The sequence below is a fragment of the Gracilinanus agilis genome, chromosome 2, assembly GCF_016433145.1.
Source record: "Gracilinanus agilis isolate LMUSP501 chromosome 2, AgileGrace, whole genome shotgun sequence".
In the NCBI taxonomy this organism is placed as follows: Eukaryota; Metazoa; Chordata; class Mammalia; order Didelphimorphia; family Didelphidae; genus Gracilinanus; species Gracilinanus agilis.
This window is the reverse complement of record NC_058131.1, coordinates 455,885,548-455,904,667: the sequence shown is the minus strand read 5'-3', so window position 1 is coordinate 455,904,667 and position 19,120 is coordinate 455,885,548. Positions and strand designations below refer to the sequence as shown.

Below are 19,120 nucleotides of genomic sequence, written 5' to 3'. Positions count from 1 at the left end.
AATAAAGGAGGAAAGAAAAATAAAAGTTTCCAAGCAAAGGGTCAGGGTTCTGAGTGGTAAAAAAATGTTAAGTGAAGCATGGAACAAATACCCTTGGCTCCCACTATCTGTCCCCTACTCACCCTTGCCAGCCAAGCTTTAAGGGAGAAAGAGACACTGGCTTGCATAGCTTTAACCCTAGGAGCCCGAGTAGACTAAAGGCATGGAAAGTGGAAGGTACCAAGGTGGTTCCTTTCCTTGGGTTTCCCAGGGTCTCAATGGAAGACTAACCTTAGGAAGGACTTCTGACCCAGGATATGAGAAGACCCCCATCCCACTCAACTTTGCCCTGCACAGTGACCTTCTTGTGCCAAGAATGTGGACCAAAGGAGCATGAAATGTTCACAGCAGGTGTGGGAGGCAGGGTAGAAATATTACAATCAGGCTGCCACATATAAAACCCCAATCATTCCCTTCCATGCACTGCCTTTGGCTATCACACAGCAAATGCTTTAGAGATGGAAAGGCGGGTAGGTGTGACTAATGATGGTAGCCCAGGTGACAAGGACAGCATGGAAGAGACAAAAGGAAAGAATGGATGCAAAGAAGAAAAAGGGAAGGAGAAAAAAAGGAAAGATGGGAAGAAGCAGTAATTATGAAGTGATCTCAGCCAAAAAAAAAAAAAAAAGACACAAAACTCTGAGGAGCTTCTGTTCCTGAATGGGAAGGTTTGTTCTGTGGCAAGGATAGAGAAAGTGCCTTACCTAACTTAATCTTGCCTTAAAAAAACAACAACAGCAACAACAAAAATACAGGAGAAAGGATGGTAAAAATGGAACACAACAGGGGGAAAACAGTCTGACTAGGATGGGGGAGTTCAAAAAAGTACTGAGAAGGGATGAGGAGAAACATGAAATGGGAATTAGACAAAAAAGCTAAATAGAAAAATTTGGAAAGGAAGCATATCTAGGCAGCCTTTTGAGACTGTGTTGCTCTCCCATGGGAGACCATGAAAAAGGCCAGAGGTCCATCCAGGGGCAGAGAATCATGTTAAGAATGGATCCCAGCCATAATTCCTTCAAACCCAGGGGAAGAAAGGAAGGAAAGCAGACAAGGGTCTGGAGCAGAATGCTTCTGGGTAAGGCAATAGTTCTCTGGGCTCCAAATAACCACAGTAGGGCAAAGGGACAATCCATGTTTACCTTTCTTGGAGGAGCTTTTCTACAAAGAAAATGCTTCAAAGCTAGAAAGGAGCAAATATTCAATCCTATATTGGAAAGAGAACAGAATTATATGAAGGGGCAGGGAGAGTACACAGCAAAGGCTCTCCTTCCTAGAAGCAGAGGAAATGGGGCTAGTTTTGGTTCATTTCTCCCCTTCCCTCCTAAAAAACAAAAAAGCTAGCATCCCCTGATGCTAGGAAAGAGCTAAGGAAGAACAGAAACATTTGCAATCTGTTCAGGACCTCACTACCAAAATGTCTGATGTTTTCAGGTCTTCCATAAGCCCCAAACCCACGTTAAAAAGCCCATCAGATGAGCACACAAAAGGGTCTTGAACTAATGCTTAGGAATGAAAGGAAAGGAGGTATCGGTCTATTTTCTTTGAGCTTTTTTACTTAGAAATGACAGGAAGGGCCAGAAGAAAGAGGAAAGTGACAGAGAGGAGTGAGAGGAATGGGCTCGGGAGGAATTATATCTCACCTTCTGCGCACCTGAGAAGGCGTGGCAGTAACATGAAACATAGGTCAAAATGGCCTTCTCATCCGGCCTTAGGGTGCCTACAACATCTGCGCAAAGAAGGAAAAGAGGTTGAAAGAATAAAGTAAGAAGCAGCAGCACATAGAATAAAATAAAACAGTTGTGGAGAGGCAGAGACAGAGAAAGCACGAGGGAGAGAGAGAGAGAGAGAGAGAGAGAGAGAGAGAGAGAGAGAGAGAGAGAGAGAGAGAGAAGGAGGGAAAGAGGGAGAGACAGAGAGGAAGAGACACAGAGAGAGACAGAGACAGAAACAGAGACAGAGAGAGAAAGGGGGGAGAAAAAGGGTGGAGAGGAAAAGGGGAGACAGAGAGAGAAAAGGAGAGATTGCAGAGACAGAGCAGACAGTAGAAAAACAGACCAAGAAAAAGCAAAAAGGAGGAAGAGCACAGTCATGGGGAAGGGAAGAAACTTCCTATCATGCATATCAAGACAAGACACATCAATTTCCATGCAGAGAGCAGGGAATCCAGATGAGGACATGATCAGTAAGGTTAGCCCCATGGGCTAAAGCAGCATTCCTACCTCCATAGGGGTTTCTCATCCTGGGGTCAGGGAATGTCAAAGTCATGCTGGGTTCCTTTCTTTGCCATGAGCATTTCTCCAACAAGAGCACATGCTCCTGTTGCCACCTCAGTGAGACTGGAGACAATATCTTGTTCAACTCCTATACTTCCTGAGCTCCAGGTTGGGGCTGGAAGGTTGTTGGTTTCCTCCCTGAGTAGCCCAAAGCAGAGCTGACCAGAGGGTTATAGGATCTGGACTTGTCAACCCCCCCAGCTCTGACAGGCACCAACTACAAGTTAAGCCCTTAGCCCTGGGGTAGAGGCATGCATCCAGGGGCAAAGAGCTCAGAGTTTACAGCTCACTCCATGAAAGGGGACTGGGCAGAGGGCTGTTTGCAGGATAGCATTAAGTCAGGTCAATATAGAGGGAAATGAGGAGGACAATCTCTCATCTTGAGGTCTCGAGGCATAATATTTTAGGGTTCCTTAGCAGAATGGTGGAGAGAGTGAAGATTATAGTTGCAGGGTTTCTTCTGAAAACTCCAGTTGCTGAGACTGGTATTAAAGGTTCCCTGCCAACAAAAAACTAGGACCCACTCAGAAAACCTGCCAACGAAGTGGAAAAACTCTGCCTACGGTCCACACTAAAGCATTCACTGCACCTGAATGCCAACTATGGACAAGTCCCAAGAAGAGCCTCTTCTTTTCACCAGTGGCCAAAGCTAGTGACGACAAAGCCTCAAGCCATTTGTACCTGAGTAAGAAGGGGCACTTGCCCCACAGCTTTCAGACACTGGAGAAGGAGTGGAAGGAAGGAAGGAAGGAAGGAAGGAAGGAAGGAAGGAAGGAAGGAAGGAAGGAAGGAAGGAAGGAAGGAAGGAAGGAAGGAAGGAAGGAGTTGAGGGAAGAGTCAGCAGGGATAGAGCCAAGCGATGACAGCATACCTATTTGAACCAGTTCTTAATTCTACCAAAAGGGAACCAAACCATAGAAACCTGTAGCTACAGGTGAGGGCTGGGGAAAAGGGGAGAAAGAAAGGGGGTAAAGGAGAGAATCAGACTAGGGGAGAGGGAAAAATTGGTCTAGGTATTTATTAGTAGAAGGATTAAGTGTGGTATACAGAGAGATCTAGGCACCCCATGATACCTTTTGGGCTCCTGAGAAGGCGTGGTAGAAACTAGAAACATAGGTCATGATGGCCTTTTCATCAGGGCGGGCAGTTCCAACAATGTCTGTGGAGAAAAAATCTAGAGTTAAGAAAGAGCCAATTGGTAGAATGGGTTGTGAGAAAAGAAGGTAGAGGACAAAAAGGCACCTACTCAGTGAAAGGAGGAAGTGGATAAGAGTTGGGAACCAAAACATCTCCTATCTGTCTCCCTCTCCCACTTGCCTCCTCTCCTCTCTCTCCCTTTCTCTATCCCTTCTCCCCCATCCCCCCAACAAAACCCCTTACCTTTCATCTTAGAATCAATACTGTATATTGATTCCAAGACAGATGAGTGGTAAGGGCTAGTCAATAGGAGTTAAGTGACTCACCCAAGGTCAAACAGATAGGAAGTATCTGAGTCCAGATTGAAACCCAGGACCTTCCCTCTCTAGGCCTGGCTCTCAATCCATTGAACCACCCAGCTGCCCCACTCCCAGGCTCTCTTTACGAAATAAGGACTTTTAAGATGATACCCAAGTGAAAGATGATTTGGAAAGTAGCAGGAGAAAACATACTGACCTTTCCAGAAATTAAGAAAATGAAATAAGCTAGTTTGGACTGAGCAGCATTCTTTGGCAAGAGGTCCCCTCATAGGTTTGGGTAAGTTATACCAATCTAGATTCACATTCCATTTTTGGCTTCTGCCCCATCCTGTTTGGATATCACTATGAATGAATTCAGGACCAGGGTATCAAAGTCTAAGCCCTAATCTGAAATTTTTGAAAAAGGCTTTTGGTGGCAAATCCAGACAACGTGTAAAGTGGATGGGTACATCCCATGTCAAATTCTTCAGGCCAAGCGATGTCTTTGGTTTTTGTTTTTTTTAAACCTATCCCCGGGATATATGAAGTCAAATGTCAATCCAAAAGGTGAAACTTCACATACTGATACATACTGCTTTTAACAGAGCCAGTTACAAAAGTCTTTCTCACCCCTTCCCCCTCTCTAGCATTTGGTCATCTTATTCTTCAGGACTTGCTCAAGAAGTGGTCAAAGCTGATAGAGAATTTCGTATCTGATGAACAACTCAACACCTACAACAGCAAAAAGGAAGCAGAATCTCTGGAATCTAAAAGTCCTTCAGGTGCCCAGCCCAACCTGAACACTGCCCTAGGGACAAACATATTCTGCAAAACCAGCTCCCTTCCTCAGATGTACTAAGAGACCATTCCAGCTCTCCTCTAATCTTCTACACCAAAAACTGAGCAATTTAGCATTGCTCATTTTTTTAGCCAAAACCTGAAAGGAGAATCCTTTCAGGCATTGCTTATTAACTCAGGCCAATAACCTAAAATCCAAATATATTCCAAAATGGTGGCCAAATGGGAGGGACCTTAAAAGCAGAAAAGTAGCCCTAACATCCTCTCCCTGGTGAGAATGTCTGACACAGCATAAAACCTGGAGAATCTGATTTGCAGGTTCTCCAAAGTCTTCCCAAACAAAGCATTGTCCTGAATTTCTTCACCTTCCACTTCATTCTTCCACCCTCGCATAACTCCAAACTGACCCTAGGCCTCTTGGGTCCCTATCCCACTTCATACTTTCCTTTTTCTAAGACTTCTTCCTCTCCCTCTTTCTGTCTTCTTGAAATCAACCAGGATTCCTGGATTCACTACAAATCTGTTACTTAATCTTACCTAAGTTCTCATTGCTAGATAACAATCCTTCTGTCCATTTCTCACTCAATTCCTTATTATTCCACTCCTTATAGGAACCATTCCAAATCTCTTCTCTCCTCAAGCTCTCCTATACTGGCTCCTCTCCACCCCATACTCCCATTGTAACCATAGCAGAGGATCTTACCTCACACATTAATGAGAGAATCGAGACCATTCACTGTGAGTTTCCTTGTCTACCCAATGCTATATCTCATTACCCTCCCCTTTCTCACCTCTAGACCGAAGGAAGAAGAGCTATTTCTCTTTGCAAAGGCCGATCCCTCTATGTGTCTTTCTATCATTTCTTTCTACAGTTTGCTCATTTGATGATTTCCCTCCATCCTGCTCCAACCTCCAATCTCTCTTTATTTCTCAATCTTCAGCCTACCAGCTATGGATGTGTATATTCCAGGGATCTGTCTTGGACCCCATCATTCAACTATTCTTCTCATTCAAATATCACCACCATGAAGATGACTCATAATATCTCCAAATCCATTCCTCATATCTCTTCCTGAGTTCTAGTCAAACATATCCAACTGCCTATTGAACATCTCCATTTTCTTTTTTACCTTCCATCTTAGAATCAATACTGTGTATTAGTTCTAAGGCAGAAGAGCAGTAAGGGCTAGGCCCTGGGGTTTAGTGACTTACCCAAGGTCACATAGTTAGGAAGTTTCTGAGGCCAGATTTGAACCCAGAACATCCCATCTCTGGGCCTGGCTCTCAACCCACTGAGCCAGCTGCCCCCAGACGGCTCCATTTTGATGTCTTATAGAGATCACAAATTTTAAAAGTCAAAAAAACAAAAAAGGAACAAATTTTTCTCTAACTTCTCTATTTCTCTTTAAGCACTACCATCTCTCTTCAGTCATTCAAGCTTGCAACCTGGGAATCATTTTCAACTCTTCCTTCCCCTTCACTCACCATGCCCAATCTTTTACCAGTCCTATTGAGTCTACTTCCATAATATTGTCAACAACCAAACCGTTTTCTCACTCTAGTTTGAACCCTAATCACTTACCTAAACCACTGCATGAACTTTCAACGGCTCCCTGTTCCTTCTAGAATAAAATATGAATTCCTCTGTTTGACATTTAATGGCTTTCCCAATCTGGCTCCAAAATATCTTCTCAGATTCCTCTCTATGCATCCATTCTATAACCCAGCCAAACTAATCTACCTTCTGGGTATGCATCTCATTTCTTTCCTATGTTCCTTTGTATGAGCTTTCTCCCCTTCTGGCCATGCTCTAGTCACATGTACCTCTTGGAATCCCTTCAATGTTCAGCTCATGGGCTACCAAGCTTTTCCCAATCACTCCAGCCATTTGCACCCCCTCTCCTTGATACATACACCAATATTACTTTGTATTTACATTTGTTTATCTATGTACATATTGAGATTTTGTCAATGTGTTCTCAAGTCTTAAAAGAGTACCTAGAACTAAGACAGCATTTAATGATTACTAGATGAATTGACTCAAATAACTATAATAAAGGAGAGCTTCTAAGCAGTTAGCTGTACCTCTGGCAGTTTGGTGTGTACATCAGGAAAGAGAATCAAGGAAAGACCACATGAGATTATAAAAAACAAACAAACAAAAAGCAAAAGCTTTGTTACCTTCTGCATCCAACATCTTGGGAATATCCAGATATTTCTCTGCCACATCAAAAGCTGTATTTAGGTTTGTGAGTGGATCATCCTAATGGGGATGGAAAGAGGAAAAACAGGCATGATGTGAGAACTGAAGGAAGTACTGACCAGCCCCCTCTCTGTACAGGGAACAAGATGGATGGAAGGAACTTGTTGGTTCTATTGAATGAGACTGCTTCTGAGTAAATCATATACCCCCACAGACTGGCTGGGGCCATTCAAATCCAACTCTCCTTAGTCCAGGATGAGAAGTCCTTTGGATATGAGCCTGGCCAAGGGAAGTTAAGCTATTTAGAAGCAGCAGATTTGGCAAAGAAACCTATTGATTGGTAGTTTCACCCTAATGGCTTTCCATCTCTGCTAAGCTAGAATGGCTTTGTTGTTGATTTGCTATGTAGCCACGAGGGGGGGCTATAAGAACAATTTTCTCGATGGGGCAGCATACCAAAGGATTTGGCTATCCAAAAAAACAGGCAAAAAGGCAAAGCCTTCACATGGTACCCAGTCCTCAGGATTCTCTGCAGGGTGATGCAACAATATGACAAAAAGAACATGAGGACTTGAAGTTCAAATCCTAGTTCTGATCCTACTGGCTGTGTAACTAGGGGCAATAAACCTCAGTTTTATTTCTTTGCAAAATGGGTATAAATAAATAGCACGTTCCCAACTTACTGCAGAATTCTCATGAGAAAAGAGCAGTACAAAGTATCAGAGAAATGTGAGCTAACAATTAATGGAGTGGTCTGGGTTCTGACTTTAATTCCTTTCTTTTCCAAAGTTCAGGTTTTGGTTTTGGTTTTTAATTAGAGAAATGGGGAGAGGGGGTGGTCTGTTGAGAATGAGAATAATCGAATTTTTTTCCCTTCACAATGTGGCCACAGGACTTGTCCAATAGGGTATTTTTTGCTTCTTGAGGAAAAAAGATTCAGTTTTGCAGGAAGTTGTGTGGATAATCAAATCTCTTTTTCATTATCCCTTCTTGGTCCCCCCAAAAAATAATAAGCCAGTATCTTTGTTTTACAATCTGCAAAATAGGAATCTCAAGCTCTTTCCTTACAGGGAAGCCTGTAGGTAAAGTTCATGCCCTTAGAACAAATGTATGAGCCTCTTTAAAGGAGGAGGCTTATATATTTATACATTTTAAAGAAAGGCTAGCCCTTCGGAAGTAGCCAGATTTGTGGAAACAGTGCCACAAAATCTGTTTTATGGATCCATTCATTTGGCTATCTGATGAAGCCTATGAACTTCTTCTGAGAATATCTTTAAATAATTGGAGGAAATGCTCAATTTCAGCTAGAGGTTAGTGAAAACAAAGATGTAATTTGTTTTTTTCCTATTCAAATTCCCAGCTCCTTTGAAATCTATCCACAAATCCTAAGGAAAAGATGAGGACCAACATCAGGAATCCCTGCAATAAAAGCCATTTTCCCAATTAGGTCTCTAAGATCTCATATCCCCAAACCTCAGATGCTTTCTTTTCAAGTATATTCCTTTGGGAAGCTTAATGCCTTGATCCACATAAGTCAGATTTCATCATCTCGCCTGGCCAGAAATATTGCTAAGTAACAACTCTTATTCTGACTCTAAGTACTGCCTCACAGGTCCAACTTGGCCTCAGCTGTAACCACACACATTTCTCTGTATTTAGAACCATGGGTATAGTCAACTCATGGTATCATTTTTTATGCTAGTAACATATTCTGACAGATATAATTTGATGATGGTGCTTAGTTTAAAAAAAAAAAAAGCAAAAAATAAAAGTAAAACAAGGAGCCCTGTAAAACTGGACTGAGTAATTGGGGTGGGGGATAAATATAAGTAAATAAGAAAACAAGCAAGCGAGCAAACAAATAAATAAATAGATGAATGAATATATGCAGAACAAAAAACCATTTTTGATGTCTTATTCAAATTCCTCCTGATTTATGACAGACTCTTTATATATGAGCACATTGTAAAGTGTCACACCTGTCCTCCCCCTACCTCCAAACCCCCAGTCTTAGGGATCAGGAGCCCTCACAGAAAGAGTCAGAGATCTCTGGAGAAGTCAGATGACAGCAGAAAATATTATAATCAATGTAGCTGTCACTAATGGTTTTAGACTGGCACCTGCTCAGAGGCAGAATATAGAGCCTAGCAGGGTGCCCTAGACAATCAAGCACCTGAAAAAGACCAGAAATGACAAGTAGATATTCAGATGACTTCTCCTTTCTTCCTTCCATCATGCAGGTGAGGTTTTACACTCTGAAAGAACTCAAAATGTTTTGTCTAGTTCTGTTTCGTTGTCTCAAAATGGGATAGTTTTGTCTCTGGATTCCAAACCAATGGTCAACTGATCAACAGCATTTTCTTCTTTCTCTCCACTGAATTCATAGGTCTAACATGACTGTTTCTGCAAGGTAGTGTAGTTCTTGTGACTACAGAACTGCCCTTGAATTCAGGAAGACCTGAGTTCAAAATCCTATCTCCAAGGACTATGAACTGTGTGATGATGGGCAAATTATTTAATCTTTATCAATTTATTAATTTTTAAATTAATTAATTTTTATTAATTTATTAATCTTCAAGTGCCTAAGATAACTCTAAACAATTATAAATTGCAGATCAGATGCTGATCCGTATTGATAGAGGGGAGTGTTCCATAATTATTTAATTACAGATAAAGTCCCCCCCAAAAGTCTCTACATGGTCGTGGCAATCTTTCTACTTAGAGATGTCTTGACCACTTTTGGTCAACAAGCTTTTAGGAGAAGAGAATGGGAGCTCTTCCTCTGGGGAGAAGACAAGGTAAGTTATTTATCTCAGAGCTCCCAAGATGCTAGGCTTTCCAGGTCCAAAGGTGAAAAAAAGGTGACTCCATGGGTTAAAATCACTACTGTTTAAAAGAGACTAAGGCAAGGGCAGCTAGGTGGCTCAGTCGATAGAGAGCCAGACCTGGAGATAGTAGGACATTAAAGCATCAGGTCCAGACCCTAAGCCCAGGAAGGAAGCCTTCATGGGAGCAACAAGGCTGCTCAGTGGATAGTCATCCCTAGAGATGGGAATTCCTAGATTCAAATCTTGCCTCAGACGTTTTCTAGTTGTGAGGCCCTGGACAAATTACTTAATCCCCATTACCTAGCCTTTACTGCTTTTCTGCCTTGGAACCAATATTTAGTATTGATTCCAAGACAGAAGGTAAGAGTTTAAAAAGAAAAAAGAAATCCTACACAGGTCTCTTTTCCAAGGTGTGATAGAATAATGCCCTATAGGTCCTGAGATAAGATGGGAAGCAAGTACAGAATCATTCAAGATCTTAGTTATTTAATTATAAGCAGGCTAGGAGATCCCACTGTGAACAAAAATCCCATGATTTGGATATTTGGAACTCCCACAACAATAATTAGGCATGTTCATGGGACTTCAAAGAAATCAGGCGGGGTCAACAGGAAAAGTAGGCAGTGGGATTTATTAGATTCAGAACACTAACTAGAAAGGTAACATGACTTGCTTGGCATCACAAATGCACACCAAAGAAAGAGCTAGCTTAAAAAGCTGGTTTTTGCCTTTGTATTTCCAGGGCTTACCCTACTGCTCAACTCATAACAAGCTCTATTTAAAAACAAACAAACAAACAAACAAAAAAACAAAACACGCTTACCTTCTGTCATAGAATTGGTATTAAAATATCGGTTCCAAGGCAGAATAGAAGTAAAGGCTAGGCAACTGGGGTAAAATGACTTGCTCAGAAAGATACATCTAGGAAGTGTCTGAGGTTAGATTTGAAACCAGAATATCATCCATTTGACCAGCTTCCCCTTATAGTAAGCTCTTAAATGCAAGTTGATTGATTGATAGACAGCTACTAGATTTTGCTTTATCTTTTGTTCTTGTCTATGACAGAACCATAAACTCATCCCAAGAGTCCTCGATCTAACTTTCGCTTTCCGTTAATTCTAGTAGAGGCTTCACTTAGCCATCATAATCTATCTTGACTACAGTCACACAGAAAAAAATAAAAGACAAGGCAGTTTGGCCGTGTTCTCCTTCCTCCCACTGATGATGGGAAAGAAAGGAAGACAGAAGAAAGAATTTCCAATATTTGCCTTCAAATTGTCAATAAGTACCTTGCGCAACTTTCCATAATCAATGAGTTCTGGGCGGTGTCTGTGGATCAATGCGCAGAATCCAAGGCCATCCTTCCAGCTATAGAGGAGAGAAAGAATAAATGATTGAAATATGTATGTTTGGAGGGGAGTTTGGAGTCATTGACTGAGAGCAGAAGAGGGATCCTAAAGTCAGAGGGGCATAGAGTTAGAAAGAATCTTAGAGATAGTTTGAGTTCAACTCTCTCATTCTACAGATGAAGAACTGAGGTCCAGAGAAGTTGGGACTTGCCTAAAGTTGCATAGCTACTGAGTAACAGAGGCAGGATTTGAACTCAGGACTCCAGGGCCAGCACTCTGTCCACTATACCATACTACCTCTCTTGGATGGAGAGAAAAATCTGAGCAGGAAAACACAGTCATCTTCCTTTCAACCTAGTCTTAAATATCTTAAATATTAAATAATATAAAAGCTGAACACCAATTCAACCAACTAAACTTGCTTAATAACTATTTAAAAATAAATGAATAATTTTCAATGCATAAAAGATAACTGTTTTTTCAGTTATTTCCCTTCATCATTCTTTTTTTTTTTGAAGAGCAATCCATATGAGATTCACAATGACCATGTTTTTTTTAAGTCACCATACAGGTACCCCTTCTTTCCAAGATAGCTGAGTGGCAAGTCAGAGACTGGGAAACAGAAAATGGAAAAGGACCACCTCTTCCTGATCAAACCCCATCTCTAAATTTTAATACCCTGATGTCCAGGGAGCCAATACCAAGAATCATGTACTCTATAATATCATCTCCTTTACACAGAGTACTAGAGTTCTCTCTCTCCAGGATTAACTGAATTGTGTTATAGCTACCTACTCCTAGCTCCTTCTGCTATGCTTTGTAATATACTATTCCAGGCATTCCAGGAGACTAGACCAAGATTATCATCCATTGCAAAAAAACATGGAGAGTGATGAACATGTATTAAAAACTATATGAGATCACAAAGAAATAGAAAACATCATTTTCTCAACAGATAATTTTCCTAAGAATATTTTCCTAAGTATATATGTTCAAGAGCAGTGAGGTGGCACAGTGGATAGAGCACTACGGGAGGAGTTGGAAGGACTCAGGTTCAAATCTGACCTCAGACACCTCCCAGCTATATAATCCTTGGCAGGTTTTAATCCCATTTGCCTAGCCCTTGCCTAGAATTGATACTAAGACAGAAGAAAATGATTTAAAAAGAATATATGTTCAGTACCTTTCCCTCCCTTCCTTGTAGAAGTAGGGGGACTAAATGTAGGGTTGTGGGACAGTTTATACAACTTTGGCCTTTTTCTAATGTGTTAATTAATTTTTCTGATCTGTTTTGTACTTTTTTTATTCTTTGTTACAAGGGAAAGGTCTTGGTGAAGAAATGGGAAGGGCTATATTGGGAAATGTAGATAATATTTTAAAAATCAATATAGGGGTCAACAATATGGAAATAGGTCTTGATTAATGACACATATAAAACCCAGTGAAATTGTGCATTGGTTGGCGGGGGGAGAGAGGGAGGGGAGGAAAAGAACATGAATCTTGTAACCACAGAAAAATATTCTAAATTAAATAAAATTTTCCAAATTCTAAAAAAAAAAAATCAATATACAGGGCAGCTAGGTGGCTCAGTGGATTAAGAGCCAGGCCAAGAGACAGGTCCTGGGTTCAAATATGATCTCAGACACTTCCTAGTTGGGTGACTCTAGGCAAGTCATTTAACCTCATTGCCCAGTCCTTACTATTCTTCTGCATTGGAACCAATATACAGTACTGATTCTAAAATGGAAGGTGAGGGTCTAAAAAAATTAATATAAATTTATTTTTAAAGAAAAAGTCCTTCCAATACTCCACAAATAGTCCCAAATAATCTTTGCTTAGAACAGACCCATTGAGGTAGGGAAGGCTTAACAGAATTTTCGCCCAAACAGCCTAGTTAAGATGGTAAAAACAAACAAGAGACATACCTAATGTGGAAGTTCTGAATGTTCACGTTTTTATATGGGGCCGTCTTCCTCTGACACCATAGCAGCAGTCCCTCCTTTGCTGATGTTTCTGTGAAGTGGGCAGAAGGGGAGAATTGGGGACAGGTCAATGGGTGGTGCTGCTGGATACATTCACACATATGAGGGTGACATATGGCCCTATTATGGCAGTTAGTGAAGCCATCTCCCACTTTTGTACTTCCGACACAATCTCCTCTCTCTCTGAAATAGGGATTCTCCCATCTATGAGAAGGCACTAAGTCTCTTAGGAGAGGCTTAGAAGGGAACCCCATTACTTTGGGTATTGCCTTGTACCTTCCCTAACTGAAATTCCCACCAGTCCAGAGGGGCATTGGCGCTGGGTTGCCAATGGAATCGGAGTGTTGTAAGGGCAGGACATGTAGCTTTCCCTACAGCACTAGACAGGGTATCCACAGAACCCAAACCTAGCAGGTCTGGACTATCCCACCATATGACTATCAGACATGCATCTCCTTTTTCTTGTCTATAACAACCACCAAAAACCTATCCAGATGTGATATAGAAAGGCAATAACCTTCCCATTTCCCCTTCCCTAAACAGTATCATTTCTCCAGATATATACTTTCCACACGATACATTAAGTGTGTATAAGTGAAAAGATCCAGGTTATCATCACACACCCAAGAATGACTAGGTCCTATATGGAAAAGAGTTCTTGTATGCATACAAGATGAAAAGTACAAAAGATAACTATTTGGGCAGAATATGAAAAGGGAAAGATTCTGGGAAAGAGTCCCCCAGTTGGTATGCATACAAGGGAAAGAGAAAGGTAGAAAAGATGAACATTTGGGGAAAATAAAAGAGAAGGTGGATGAACCCCAACCATACCTTCCACTGAGATATCCTGAATAGCAAAGCGAAGGATGATGGTCCAGATCATCCCTAGGGTCATTTTCACATTTCCATCTACAATTTCTGTAGAAAAAAGCAAATAAATATTAGAATGGGTGCCTCCTGGTCTTGGGCAGCCATAAGAGTTTGATTAGAGACCACAAATGTTTTATATTAAGGATAACACAGGATGAGAACTAGAGTTAGAAAACCAGGATGTTCTTTAAAAGAACAATTGTTTTTTTCTATGTAGACAAGGGGTTCTGGGGACCAGGTTAGAGAAATAAATTAATTTTAAATAACTCACCTTTCCCCCTACAAGTCATACAGACTCTGTCCTTTTGCATAATCATTCCTAATCTGGGAGCATGAATTTAGAGACATAAGTCACTCATTTGTCCAAATAGTCTAAGTGGACTACAATGTTAGTCAATTCAGTCAGAATTTGAACCCAACTTCTAATTACAAAAACAGTGCCTTTTCTACTATAGAAGAATGGATGCCAGGCCACAAGTATGGCAGAGCTACTGCTCCCTTCACTGCTCAGTAAAGGTGGCTAGACAATGTCAATGATCAAGTGCCAGGTCTGAGTTCAAATTTAACTTCAGATACTTGAATGCTCATTCTCTTTCTCCTTTTCCCTTCAAAGCAAGGTTTCTGCTTAGGTTGTATGATAAGGAGGATAGGGAAGGCAAGAAAGGAAGGGGAAGAATAAAGGTTAATGAGAAATAAACCTAACAGGGCATTTTCCCCCCACAGGTGCTGACAAAGGCCCCTAATAATACAAGCACCAAGAGCTTGTAATACAAGCTGGATCTGACATGACCTAAAACAGTGATGGGCAAACTATTCCGCAAGGGCCAGATCCAGGCCATTGTTTGCCCATCACTGCCTTAAGCAATTCCCTAATCACTACATCTGGATGTGGGGGCGTAGTGAATAGTTAGCCCAACACTGACCTAAAAGATTTCCCAGTCCTTTATTCCCCACTTCCATGTCTCTTCTTATTTCTTTTTTTTTTTTTTTTAAAGAATCTCCAGTATTCCTTAAAGCTCAGACTGAGCATTGCTTTCTCCATTAAGCCTTGTCCGATTTCCCCCAGCTGCTCCCTATCTCTCCCTTAAAATGACCTTGTATTTATGGGTATACATGTTTCCTCCTGAAATAGAATGTAAATTCACCAATAACAGGGATTGTTTCACTGTCTGTGTATCTCCGGTCTAGCATACAAGAAGCCATTAATAAATATTTACCGATGAACTAACTCCATCCTCCATAGGGTATGGTCCAACTTACCAAATGTCCTCCAAGATGAGCATGGAATTCACTTAAGGTTTCACACTTAAAATTCCTGCATGTACCAGTTCAAATTCATGCCTTAAGGTAAAACCTTAAGGTTTAATATAATTTCCATACTGGAAGAGAGGAAGGCAAGGTCTACTACTTTACTAAAGGTCCCATAGCTAGTTAGTGTCAGACTTTAGATTGGACCACATCTTCTATTGTAATCCAAGTGTTTTTTCCATGTCCTCTTTTATAGGAGCAGGTTAAAGATTCCACCTTATCTGTACCCCACTTTAAATAGGAGTTGGAGCTGTGGCAAGGGCAGGCCATTCAAGGGCAGGCAAAAAAAAAAAAAAAACCTGAGTTGCAAAGATTCCTGGGGCAGGTAGGTGGCTCAGTGGATAGGGAAGCAGGCAAGCCTGGAGTCTGAAACACTGTAATATGAAAAATTATATTGCCATATTGCATGGGGCAACTTGGCAGTTTGCCCTAGTTAGAATATAGAACCTGGCATAAGCCAGGGGGCTTGTTTGCAGACCCTGACTTACTTCACTTCCTATTTTGCCCTTCTACTTCTTTGGGGATCCAGGGTGGAGAGAGTGGGAATGTGGGTATTTTTAGTCTAGGTAGGATCAAACTAAATCTGCAGGCCAATACTAACATCTCAGCTGGCAAACCAAACTATCCCTTTAGCCAACGAATAGTTTTATTTATTACCAAGAGACCACATCATTCTGACCCAGGACTGTCTGCCCTGGGTCAGCAGAGGAGCATACAGGAAAGACCTTTCAGCATCTTAAACTTTAGTCTGAGAAGTTCCTTAGTTCTTAGTTTTACCTAACCCTCTTTCCAATACCCTTTCTTTCACCTATACCCCATTATCAATAAACTCCCCTTAACTTTAATCTAAGAACTTTGTTGTTATTGCCTACCATCATCTTGGGCCAAGCAGGAACAGCTACCTGAACATTCTGAAGTGCTGCAGCAGGGACAAACTCCCTTACTGTTAGACAGGAAGTGCCATATTTTCCTTCCTGTCTCATTCCTACATACACCAATAAGAGTCACTTCCTTATCAGGACAGGGGCTGTAGAATATTCAGCTTAAAGAAGGTTGGTGCCTAGCAGGAAAGAGTTTCACCTATCTCTCTGCTAGCCTGGGTGCTAGATCTTTGATACATTTATATTCAGTTTCAAGCCCAGCCCTGGTACTGGCCCATACCTTCCTCTTCATAGCTAGCCTTCTATTATTATAACTATAGCTTACAGCCCCCTATTTCATTACAACACCTAGGTTCAAATTCAGCTTTAGACATTTCCTAGCTGTTTTATACATGGAGATTTTGAACTCTTGGACTTCAATCCTCCAGAAATGCCTTAGTATTTCCCAAAATTCCCTTTAATCTCTCCTGCGCCTCCATGTTTGTGTGGTCATGTTATTGTTTTATAAGTTCTGTAGCTCCTCCCTCTCACTCTCTTCTTTTGCAAGCGGGCTGGGTGGTTTAGGTAGCTTTTATTTTAAACTTTAGTTATTATTAATAAACTTTGTAAAATATAATACTTAGCTTTTGCATATTAATTTTAATCTCCACACAAGCTATGTGACAAGTCACTTAACCCAATTGCTTACCCCTTCTTGCTCTTTTGTCCTAGAACCAATACTTAGTATCAATTCTAAGACAGAAGGTAAGAGTTTTTAAAAAAAGATTCTCATCAAGAGTCTTGCCTCTGCTTTCTTCCTGCCTACTGGCTGGGCTGCAGTTCACAGGTATCAAAGATTGCTCATAAACCTAGTCTAGTGACATCCCTCCCTGGTGAATGAAGTGTGGGAAGGATGCAGAAATCATCTCCTTGTGGCTACTAACAGCAGATGGCAGTGTTTCCTATAGGCTTACACTGAAATGGATACTATATAAAAAAAAAGGTGGGAAACCACTAGCTTTTTCCTTGCTAACATCCACACAGCATGTTTTTACAAAATGCTTTAAGATTCACAGAAAGTTTCCCTTACAACCACCATTAACCTCATTTTGCAGATAAGAAGATAGATAGAAGTTCAGTGAAAGTCAAGACACTTAATAATAAAAATTGTACTGCATCAATGAAATAGAAATAGCAGACATGATGAATATAGGAAGGCCTAGAAGACCTGTGAATTGATGCAAAATAAAGCAAGAGCCCCCCAAAAAACAATCTAAACAACAACTATACCAATGCCAATGGGGGGAAACCCACCATGAAACAAGTGTAAATGAGTGTTAAAAAAATTACAAAGAACAAGTTTTATCCCAAAGAAGAAAAATAAGATACCACAACCTTCCCTTTGCTGAAGAGGAAGGGGAGAAAGGTAAAATATTCACAGATGTGGAACATTGCATTATTGCCTTTTTAATGTATTGATGTCTGATTTTTTTTTCATCTTCCTTTTTCTTAAAAAAATACTCTTTGTTATATGGGATGGTTCTCCTCTGAGACAAGAAATTTAGGTGATGTGAAAACAGAAGCTTTTAATAAAAAAAATTTTTTATAAAGAAAATGAAACTGAAAACAAAACAATTTTTTTTTTCATTTTTAAAGAAAATGAAACTTGCCCAAAAGTTATATTCAACTAGTTAAGTAGAAAAGATAGGATTTTAACCCAGTTCTTCTGGTTCCAAAACCAATGTTCTTCCCATCACCTCTGTTCACATCAGTGACAGTCCTTAAGGAAATACAACTAGTGTTTATTAGAGATTCTGTGAAGCCATCTCAATTCAGATCCTATTAGGGTACCTAGCAAAATCCTGGTTTCAGCTAGGTGGTGCAGTAAATAAGAGTGAAAGTCCTCAAGTTAGGAAGACTTATCTTCCTTATCTCAAATCTGGCCTTAGACACCTGTGTAGGGCCAGCCTTCAAGTCTCTGTTCAGGCTCCATAAATGTGTAGGGCCAGCCTACACATCAACAGGGGGCTTGGAAAGCCTGGATGACATCAGCGAGAAAGAAAGGAAACTGAGAACAATCAGATACCAACAAGTCATCTTAGAACTGTTCTACCAGCTTTTGAACTGTGTTTTAATTTTATAACTTTTTCTTCAAGACCCAGTTTTTTTTTCCACAAGGCTGGCATGGAATAATACACATTACATTTTAAATCTAAACAGCATAGGTTCAAGGTTACATAAGAGTTAGCGAGAATAACACATTTTTTCATGTAGATTGTGTTTTAGTCTAAACAGCATTCAAAGGTTACCAAGACCTTATTTTATCCAAATATTCTTTCAATAAAAATTTTTTATTATTCAACATATTTCAATAGGTAGGGTAAAGTGTGAACTTCTAAAACTATGGGTAAGTCCAATGTGTTAAAGCAATGAATAAAATATTTTAAGGAGTAAAGTATTTTAAATTGCCATCCTCTGTCCTCCAGATTTCTCAGAAATCAGGAGAGATTAGAAGCAGCTTCTACCATTTTGAATGCTGCTTTTGCTGAGGGTATGAAATATTAACTCATTAATTGCTGGTTTATTATAAGGTGATTAAGGGATTTCTTTAAGGGGATTTCTGTATCTAGACTACAAGACTTGAGACTATCCTAGAGAAATTGACTACAACAATTCCAGTAATAAAAAGTGTTAAGTCAGAAGGGAGTCACACAACAGAGTCTGATTGGGGTTTCCATCCTTCCTATGGCCTGATCAGATCACAGGATCCATGCATAACTCTGTCTTTCTGCATGGATTCGATGGACCCTTGTCCCCTCTCTGGTCCTTGGCAGACACCAGTTGTGCAGCCCTGATCAACTCACTTAACACTATTTATCCGAGTTTCCTGATCTGGAAATGGTAAACCACTTCAGTATCTTTGCCAGTCGGACATGACTGGAAAACTACTAAATAAAAAAGCAAAACCAGGATGGTAATGGGTATTTGTCAAGAAAGGGCCTCCAAATACAGAAAGAATTCAAGGAGAGCCCAAGGACTTACTGTCTTCAGAGGATCAATTTAGTTACAAGTGCAGAGAAACTCATCAACTAGACTTTTTGATACGAGGTGGTAAATTTTTCAACCATGACAATGCAATATGGAAGGGTTATAAATGATACTGGCAGAGGG

General features: G+C 40.6%; 1 protein-coding gene across 3 annotated transcripts in view; it reads right to left on the bottom strand.

Annotated features, from left to right (window-relative positions):
• The window catches only part of ACTN1 (actinin alpha 1), a 123,455-nt gene that overhangs the window by 31,035 nt on the left and 73,300 nt on the right, over nt 1–19,120 (bottom strand). For all 3 annotated transcript variants that reach the window (XM_044664813.1, XM_044664814.1, XM_044664815.1), the window contains exons 4-8: nt 13,743–13,829; nt 12,855–12,942; nt 10,870–10,948; nt 6,731–6,812; nt 3,389–3,474 (exon numbers count right to left, since the gene is read on the bottom strand). In XM_044664813.1, the coding sequence (XP_044520748.1) occupies nt 3,389–3,474; nt 6,731–6,812; nt 10,870–10,948; nt 12,855–12,942; nt 13,743–13,829 (422 nt within the window). The remainder of the gene's footprint in view (nt 1–3,388; nt 3,475–6,730; nt 6,813–10,869; nt 10,949–12,854; nt 12,943–13,742; nt 13,830–19,120) is intronic.